Source organism: Podarcis vaucheri (assembly GCF_965113315.1).
Source record: "Podarcis vaucheri genome assembly, chromosome: 2".
Lineage (NCBI taxonomy): Eukaryota > Metazoa > Chordata > Lepidosauria > Squamata > Lacertidae > Podarcis > Podarcis vaucheri.
Genome location: NC_138760.1, coordinates 55,115,543 through 55,125,829, shown reverse-complemented (window position 1 = coordinate 55,125,829; position 10,287 = coordinate 55,115,543). Strand labels below are relative to the sequence as shown.

The 10,287-nt window shown below is 40.6% G+C and overlaps 1 protein-coding gene across 6 annotated transcripts in view; it reads right to left on the bottom strand.

Annotated features, from left to right (window-relative positions):
- Positions 1–5,576: 5,576 nt before the first annotated feature.
- The window catches only part of CSNK1A1 (casein kinase 1 alpha 1), a gene marked incomplete at its 3' end in the record, with an annotated part of 42,397 nt that continues 37,686 nt past the window's right edge, over positions 5,577–10,287 (bottom strand). For all 6 annotated transcript variants that reach the window (XR_014216923.1, XR_014216924.1, XM_082213077.1 and 3 more), the window contains one exon: positions 5,577–10,167. Coding sequence is in view for 2 of the 6 variants with exons in the window: in XM_082213076.1 (XP_082069202.1) it covers positions 10,160–10,167 (8 nt within the window). The remainder of the gene's footprint in view (positions 10,168–10,287) is intronic.

Sequence of the window (10,287 nt, the reverse complement as noted above, 5' to 3'; positions counted from 1 at the left end):
CAGCTGGAATTGCCAAACAACTCTGAATATTGGGGGGGGGGGGGAACTTTAGCCAAATGTCAGCATGCCATGTGCACTAGGAAGTCGTCTACTGAGCAGCAATGAACTCCATCACTGAAAACAAAGCAACAAGTATCTCTCCTAGATATGATACAACTATTTCCCTGGAACATCAGGCTTCTCCCTTGAATTGCTAGGAAACAAAGAGTACAAAGCAAGCCCAAACTGCTGACTCAGTTCTGCTGTGAGAACAGAGATTGCTTCCGCCACCTCTAACTGGCAACAGTTGGCATCGTGAATCTTAGTCTAGGGACAGTTCCTTCTTGGAAGGAGCTGGTGAAGGTCGGAAGGTTTCTTCCCGATAACCCTCCATTGCCCTTTCCAAATGCTTTGCATTCTTTGCTGGGAAAAAGGGTCCTCACCACCTGGCGGCTGTCATTTATAAATCTAAAAACAAGCTGTGCAAAATCACTCCCTAAATTGCAGCAAAAACAAGGGAAGTCTTCGTTTCCTCGCTCCCGTTCCATAAGCTGGTGCCAAGAGGATGGCTGCCAGTTTCTAACAGAAGAAAAAAAAAGCCTCCAGACTCCAGTCCAACATGAGAGACAGACCAACCAACTAGGCCCAAAGGGATGAGAGCAGGAGAAACAGGAACTCCACCAGTATTCTCCTTATGACATACACACACCCTCCCAGCATCGTTCCCTTAACAAGTCTTTGGAATCAAATGGCACCCCTCTTCATTCCAAAATCCTACAAATAGCATTTATAGCAGAGCTAAAAATCCCGTAAGGCAGCATACACTTAAGGGAGAGCGGCACTTCAGAGAAAGGACTCTGAAAGGTGTCAGTGAGAATGCCAAGAGAATGCCAGCAATGGCAGTAAGGTCTGATTTTTTTTTTTTTAATGTATCTCTGCAATCTGCCTGCTTCCATGTTGCTTAACAGACGGACCTCCTGTGCCCTTGCTGAATGCAGACAGGGATTGCGGTTGAGCGTAAAACAAACACCCAGACACTGATGGTGGGAAGAGCCGGGTCCAGTGACCTCTTCCCTCCCTCCGCTTCCCAAAGCAATTAAGAAGGAATATATGATGGTGAAACAGCTGGGCACCAACTGCAGGGAGAGTGCAACACAATCTCCCTGCCCCTAAGAGTTATTCCTTGCTATGTTGACCAGTTTCCCAGCAACCACAAGGATAGCGTGCTCCATTTTTACAAGTTGCCCGGTTGCTGAACCCCTTTCCCCCTTGAAGGATGAAACGGCAGGAATATATAGGAGCCAGCTATTTCAGTTCTGGAATCGAACCCACTGCCCAACATACATATACATACATACATACATACATACATACATACATACATACATACATAAATGGAAGACCACCATCAATGCTACTTACTGGCAGCCAGAGACTAAATACAATCTAGGTTAATAGCTTAGATGACCACTCCCCGCCACAAACCAGCCTGGCCTTACTGCTGTAGCTTTAGTACAAACAGCTCCACATTCAAAGCTCCCACCCCACCCCCACCCCGCATATAATCTTGGGAGCTGTAGTTTGTTAAGGGTGCTGAGAGTTGCTGAGGTACAATTCCCAGCATTCCCAAGGAAGAGGAATTGATTGGGATAATTATCAGAGTGGATTCACACTGCAAATATACCGTGCATTGAAGCATGCAAATTTTGGAACAATGCATGAAGACACTGAATTAAATATTTCTGTGGAATCGGGCGTCCCAGGTGGGAAAGGTCCTCACTGAAATAATTTATCTCAATAAAAAGTTTTTGGCATCTGCTTACAGCTATCAACTAACGCAGAGGTTCTCAAAATTTTATTCCCTCACAAACCAATTGAAAATGGTGAGGGATCTCAGTGGGCCGCTTAAAAAAGTTATTTTTGTTCTACATATCAAAGCACATATATCTCATATTTTAATAACATTTTCCTTCAGCTCCAGCACTGTCATCAAAACCCAGTCCTGTGAAGAGAATTGGCCATGCCACTGAGGAATTTTAAACGGGAAAATTGATAAGACTGCACCAGCATTGTGCCATGAAATCAAAGGCTTAAGCCACAGCCTTGTTAGCCTGTCTTATAAAATTTACTGTTGCCTTTCCACAAACCATCCAAACAGACCATTAGTAGACCCACTGACCAGTTTGTAAAATAAAAACATTAAATCAGAGGTTTTCAGGGTAGAAGTACAGAATTTCCAGTGAAAATTAAACCCTAAACAAGAAGTGCAGAACATATTGTGTGTCAAGGCTGGCATTCTCTCAGGCCAATAGTGGGTGAGGCTGGAGCCAGCAACAGGCAGCGTCAATGCTAAAAGCAGGCCCATTACCCCTTTCCCCTGGACTTACAGCTCCCTCTTTTTCCCCTTACCTTCCTGCCAACCGCCCAGTGCAGATGGAACTTGCTACGTCAGACGATTTTCATTGCAGCCAGCAACACAGCATTAACCCTGTTCCACACAACAGGGTAAGAAAAATGGACCCATTCACACAAACAGGGGTTATTTTGGCAGGGGTTAAACCTTACTGCTGTATCAGAGTGCAGAGCTGAGACGGTCACAGGTCAAACTGATGCTCCACATGCCACTCTTGGCATGTTCTGCCTTAAATGATTTGAGACCATAATATCATGCAGATAGTTTTCCTCCATATGGACCTTCCCATGTTTCAAAATCCATTAGCAGTTATGCTCTGTTCCACCACCAAATGTTTGGCAAGTAAGTACAAGAGACCTACCTTTTCTGCAGCAGTGGCCAAACCACAGATTTCCTTCTCACCTCAACCCAATTGCTGGCAGCCTTTCACAGAGCTGTTAAGATGTGCCCATAGAAGGTTTTAGCCTTCTAGTTTTCAGGAAAGGACAATAGTTCAGTGGAAGAGTCAATGTTCTGCATATAACCGAGGTTCAATTGCTGGCATCTATCTCCAAGTAAGGCTAGCAAACCCTGAAAAACTGTTGCCAGTTCATGTACACAATACTGAGCTAGACTAACTACTGGTTTGACTGAGTTTAAAATTTATTCCCATATGAAAGTCATACATTCCATATCCACCTCACATTTTGAAGTGGTACAATCCAGGAAACATGTGAATTGGCCATTATTAGCCACTTTGCGATCTAGGTATGGCTTCCAGTTCATCCTTCTAGAGCTCAGTATAGCTCAATATCTCTTAACTAACTGTATAATGCTATATCCCACATGCTCTAACACTTGTAAATTGTAGTCATGCGTTTTAAGACTTCACTGCTACTGCCTAGCCCAACCACCAGGTATACTGTGCATGAAGGGAAGTGCTCTTTTCCTTAAAAAGAAAAAATGAAAAATGAAAACGGGCTTTTAGGAATTAGAATTTCTGATCAATAATTTATAGGTTTGTAGGCCTTAAATGAAAACCAGACTGGCACTTTGCATTAAGTGGCAAGCAAAGTGCACTTCCAACACTTCCACAATGAATTTTTTAATATTATCAGCTTCCTGAAGCTTTCTAAGCACCTTCAAAAGAAATCCCTGGCTTTGCACCGAGTCCCTAAATGCCAGTGATGCTGGCATTTAAGGAAAATAGAATTAAGGTAACAGGACAATGAATTTTAAAGCAAGCCGTTTAAAATATGAACAAGACCATCCAACAATAAGCTCTTCAAGACAGACATTTTAACAAATTGTTTCACTTTGGTCAAGAACTTGTCTCCCGCACCTTTCCTGTTCCAAGATGATGCTTCTGCTGTTTAAGGAACAGATGGGCAAATTGAATAAGTCCATTTCAGCCTCCTAGATATTCCTACTAGCTGGCAAACAAAACAAAACAAAAAGCATGCAAAATCATTGTATACTGAAGTTTTTAAAAAGGACTTCTACATATTGCATCACATCGCTAGCTCTTTGTTGTATTTCATAACAGAATAGCACTCATTTTAATGAAATACTATCCTGGAGTATTTGTGTATATTCCCCCACCCCCACCAGCAAACAGTTATTTTATTTTGTTTTCTCTTAGGTGCTACACTTCAACCTTCTACATGTAACCCTTAAAAATAACAGAGCACAGTCGTCCTATGTAACTCTGGGACATCTCCTTAACAGAGACAGACCAAAATCATTCAAAAAAACCCCCACAAAAAACTAGACATTAGCAATAGCCACAGCAAACAAGCTCATTAAGGACATTTTTAAAAGACCTATAATTTTTACATCAATTCAGTTTAGGCCATTGCTTGGACCAAAGCTTACGTACCGGCGATAATTTTACACAGCAACAATGCATACCAGCCTTTTTAAAAGTTTGGACTGTTTTTCCCACACTGAAAGCACAATGAAATTGTTGCTCCTTCAGTGGGAGCTTCATCTTACCTGTCTTCAGACACCCACGTCCAGGGGCTTGTGGGAAAATGCAGGGCTACCTCTACTCCAATGATGCCACACAAGTGAGCTACACAGTTAAGCTGAAGACCAATAGGCTGAATCTGAAGGGGACCACCTTCATTGCACATAGGATTTCCAACCTATGGATGGCCACTCTGATCACACGACATCAAGGTTGAGCTGGCTTATGATCTCTCAGGCTCCTCCATGAAGTTAACACCTGAAGATGGCTATTTCCAACCTATTTTGAATGCCCTTCCTTGGGGGTGAAAAATAATTAAAAATATCCCCATATTTTCTGATAAAGGCCAAAACTAGCTTTGAAGTTCATTAGAAATGGTTCGACATATATTTCTCAGCTCATGTTCTGCAAATTAAGGCAGCAGATACTTCTCTTAATGGAGCTTACCTCCACAGCAGTGCAAATTTCACTCACCAGAAGCAAGTGCTGTTTCTAAGCAGTTAAGATCCAAGATAACTGAACAATAGTGGAATCCAGACTTAGCACAATAGGGTAGGGTTTGAAGCTCCCCATTTAAAATACCACTACGGACCACAAACAGAAACAAAACTCCTAGGATGTCAAGGTGTTGTTGTTCTTTTATTTAAAGAGCAGCATATTTTTAAAGGATGATTTAATTCAGAAAAGAGCTTGTTTATTATATATCAGGGGAAATAAAAAGATTTCTATATTTCCAAAAGGTTTGATTAACCAAGTCTAGAATTCTAACACTCGGCTCCTGGCCTTTTACTAGCAGAACAGTGCATCTCAGGGCAATCAAGAATTCAAATTGAACTTCAACTACTTTAACATGTCGTGCCCCATTCTGAGGGACTTGTAAATTCTTGCAAAGACTCTTCTCTATTTAGTATTTTTTTAATATGAAAAAAAAAATCCTAAAGGGGCTGATGAATCTGCTCAAACGCAGACCTAGGTTGCAAGAGTAGACCCATTAAACAAATAGAAAAAATAACTCCTGCACAGCAGTATAAAATGAAGAGAATTAATGGCAAATTAAGAAGAGGACGCACACACAAAAAATGGAAGACTTGGCCTTGAGTGCTTATGGAGGCATCTGCACAACCAGAGCAACGAACTTTCGCTTTCAGGATGATTTCCTCAAAGACAGGCATGTGAAAACTTCTTGCTGCAAGAGCTCCGTGTCACTTCAGAACATATGCAACATACACATTTAGGAAAGTTTTAAACAGTGTTTACTTAAAAACAGGATGACAGGGAGAGTATAGAACCTCTGAACAATACTACTTCAGTACAAAGCTAGTTTAATACCCAGCAGTGGAACCAATCCTAGGATAAAGTTAGCTGACGGGTTTTCAGCAATCTCTATTCACTTAGTAGCCCAGAAACATTTGAAAGAAAACTTGAACTCAACTCAAATTCCTGAAGACTCCAACAGAATGCTTATTATCAATGCTAAGAAAAGCCCAGTTCCAACACGACCACCAAACTGCAATTCTGACCACTGCGGACACAAAGGCTGTAAAGAAAAGGTGATTGTTAACTCTATGGTCTTGATGTGAATTGTTAAGGAATTATTTTCTTAGTATGTATCAAGAGCAGCTTCTGGCATACTTTTAATATTTTATTGTAAGGCAATTGCTTGGGGAACCTCTAGCCTTGCTGCTCCATCTGTGTTAAAAGGTAGCTTGAAAAGACCTTTATATGTTTGTTACAGTTGTTTAAAAATAAATAAGTAAATGGAGGAGGGGAAGCCTGAAAAGACCTGCCATGTTGCTAAGTAATTTCTTGTTACCGGTAGATTCCTGTAACAATGTGGCAACACAACCCGTTAAAAATTCATAGCCTAGATTTTGAAAGTTTAATTCAACATTCTGCACTTCTTGGCCTTTATTACAGATAGCAATTAAGGCACCAGCATTAGCTTAGTGAACAGTTTTATCTGCACACTTCATTGTTCAGAATTCTTGGTTCAAAGCAGGGTTGCAACATTTAGCCAACTGACCTAAAAGATGCCCACAATTAATTGCCCATTTAATGTAAACTTTTTCTCACAGTGTTGACAATAGGTGCCATCTTAAGAGATACATCAATCCTTTTGACACAAAGATTATGATTACGAGGGGTGCTTGTTTGAACAAGAATAATTTTAGAAGAGGCATCTTTTTAAAAATTGTTCCTTTAGAAAAAGGACTGCTCTGGTAGAAAGCTAGTCTGGCAGAGGCTCACCGGGATTTTAGGGTCAGTTTCAGTTGTTGTGGCCCGAGGGGCAAGGCGCTGATAGGTGTCCAAGACTACCACCTCTACCCTTGTCCACCATAGCAAATAAAAGCTAGCAGGGAGGGCCTTATTGAGTGGGGTCCAGGAAGCGGTTAACGCTTCACTTAGGAAGGCCATACTCAGTCCTCAAAAAGGCAGTTGTGAGGCTTCTTCTCCAGAGACCCTCCTTGGAGCTGGAGGTATTGGGCAACTGCAAATAAAAAATTATTATCAAATAAAAAATTATTAATATTTTAAGATGCATTTTAATTATCTGATGTCTGTTTTTGTGCTTATTGTGTAGTTTTCATGATGTTAGCTGCTCCGAGCCCGCCCTCGGCTGGGATACAAATATTATAATTATTACCTAGCCACAAATGTCTTTTCGGAGCAAGTGATTGAGCGGGTGCTGACTGGCCAGCTTCTGCCCCATTTCAGTCTCGCTTTATTAATTATTACAGCTCTGAAATGGCCTTGGTCATCTCACATGACTCCTGCTGGTTCTCTTCTTCTCCATGGCTATTTGATACCATTAACCATAGTATGCTCCTGAATCAGCTCTCTGGGTCGTGAGCCAGAGGCACCATATTGTAGTGCATCTGCTCTTAACTGCAGAACTAATATTCAAGAGTAGCACTGGGAGACTTGCTCTGTCCCCTGGCAGTTATGCTGTGGAATCTGGCAGGGCACAAGTCTGTCCCCATGCTCTTTACTATCTCATGGAAGCTGTTATCTGGAAATTTGGAAGTAAAATGGCATTAGCATGCCAATGACACACAACCTTATCTCTCCACTTCATCTGAATCAGAAGAGGCTGATTCAGGTGCTGGACAGACGCCTGGAGGCAATGGTCTGGATGAAGGCCAATAAACTGAAGCTTAACCCTGGTAAGACTAACTGTTTGGGAAGACTGCCTGTTCTGGATGGAGTTGCTTAGAGAAGGGTCTTGAGGCCCAGGTGGCGCAGGTGCCAAGGAACACCTACGCTTAGCTACAGTTCTTTTTAGCTACAGTAGTACTACATGCATCCTCTCAAATAGACTACTGTGGTGTTCTCTGTGTGGTGCTGCCCTTGAAAATAGTCCAGAAACTGCAGCGAAGCAGGATCCTGTAGCAGTGATTCCTTAAGGATCAGCATGGTCTGCCTGTTTGCTACCAGCCCAATTTAAGGTGCTGACTTTGGTTTAGGGCACAAGTACTATTCAAGTACAGGATGGCAGGAAGGATCTGCAGGAGAGGCCCTGCAGGGTCTTCTCTGTTGTGGCACTCCGGGTGTGAGCTGCCTCACCAGAGATATGGCACTGTCCCCTATTTTAGGCATTATGTACGACATTTATTTACTTGTGGATTTGGATTACTGCTTGATTGTCAGAATTTCTATTTCTTGATATTTTGTTTTGATATCTGTTCTATGGTTCCTGTACTGGTTTGTGAATTTAATATATTGCTATGCACCTCTTTGCAAATCTTCAGATTGAAGGCTGAATGTAAACTTAAAAAATGATTATGTTAATGCTACTTATATACAAATTTGTTCTAATTTATTCAGTGAAAGTTATGCAAACAGACTAAGATTTATTCAATCAGGTGATAGCTGTAGCTAAACAAGTCAACTGTTTTTCAAGTTGAACTTTTATCTGCTATTCTACCGGTTTCCTATCATTCCCTAGAGAGATTGAAAAATGCATCACAAAGCTAGGTGTGCCATACATTACCCATGGTCTCTGCAGTATAACCCATTTCAATCATTTCTCAATTCTTGAGCAATTAAGGAGCTTTTGTTCAGTCTGCATTTTTTTAAAGTGACGGTAAAATGCCCAACTCACTTAACTGAGCTAACCTGCATGTACCATACCAGTACATAACATTCCACAAACTGTTCTTAAAAGTAGACTATGCATCTTGAAAATGTTCTTGTTCACATGACCATAAAATACCTGAAAATTCAATTTGTGGAAAAACAACTGTTCAAGAGCTTCAGTGTCCCGCATAATATGCACTGCAACCCAAACACATAGCAGGTCCAAAAGTCATAAAAACCATGTACACAATAGGCATCTGGCAGAATTTTCAGACAACTTTTAAAATTTATTCTGACATGCTATAAAGGAATAAGTTACACTGTTAGACGAATCACCAGCAGTAAGAGTATCTTTTAGCTGGATTAGAGTGAGGATAGCCTAAGGCAGTAACCCATGTGAACATCGCACACCGAGATGCTGCCTGAGAACAAGAGTAAATCTGGTCATATCCACTTCACAAGAACTTGAAAAGAAAATTCCTTCTTTCAAAATCCTCCACACACTTCCATTTTAAATCTTCAAAGCTACTTTTGCAAATTAGTCCAGCCAATGCAAGACAACAGCAAGGCTTGTGAGCTGCTGTGATGGGTCTGAAAAGATGCCTTTATTTTTATCCAGTCTCTTGTTACAGTGGGCTGGGTATCGATGCAACAGATTATAAAAATGCAAGAGCGCCCCTCCCCATCAAGAAAAAAAATACAAAATTTATTGAAAAACAAAAGTGAGGAAGAGTTACAACACTAGATCTAAAATGATTAAGAAATAGGACTTTTGCTTTAACAAATGGCCTTGTAGTTGCCCATTTTTAAAAAGGGTGGTGTCTAATTTAGATTGCAAATTATCAAGGCAAATTAAAAAAACACCTCATTTCCTTACAGAAACAGTTTAGTTTTTAATGAACTTGTAAACAAAAAAGCTCCCGTTTCCAAAATAAAAACAAAATTCGTTCATATAATGTTTACAGTGATTACGTTTATCTAAACAACTTACATACAAGTTTCAGTTGTAAGATGTTAACTAAATTTGTGACAAATATGCTGTTTCTCCTTTTATACCAAGAACATTATAGAGTTAATGCAGAGTCCTAAAGATAATCTAGTAGTCGCTAAGTTTCTCTTAAGTCTTCACTTTAGATGCTGTTACTTCTAGCACAGGTAAGCAGGCAGAGTCTTTCATATGCTTAAAAACTGGAATCTTTGGTTACTACCATTGTCAGCTGGCTTACGTCACTCAAGACACCAGCAATTTTAAGAATGTTTTAAGTGTACAGCTTTCAAAACCAGGGAGGAATACCCAGAAAGTGTGCACAATTGTGAGCATTTACAATTTACCACAACTGTTCCTGAAGACTTGTTCATGCCATTCTTCCAAAACAATGAGATCTCATAAGCAGTGTAGTTCAAAGTAAAAAGGTTACAAAAATTGGCATATGCACAATTCTTTCCACCACTTGTGTGTCAACCATTCAGTTAAACTTTTCCACTTGAAAAAATGCAATAGAAAACTGGACACCATGTTTCACTATCTCAGAAATATTCATAATTACAGCTGCTACAACTCATAGCTGCAGCATCAACGGCGCTGCCCAGAGCCAGTTTATACTGAAATTAAGTTCTTTACATCAAGTAGATGGTTGCCCACAACCACCGGCAAGTGTGTTTATGAACTAAAATTCCTAGGATTTGGGGAGTGATAGATCCTGCTCCATTCTGCTCTGCTTCATCTGTTCTCTTCTTCATGCTCAAAAACCTGGAAAGCAAACAGAACACTTTGATATTTGGAAATAAAAAACAGCCACTTGAGTGGGAGGCTTTAAACAAACATTATGGCCTTTGAAGGAAAATGCTACTCAATTCAAAATTACAGACT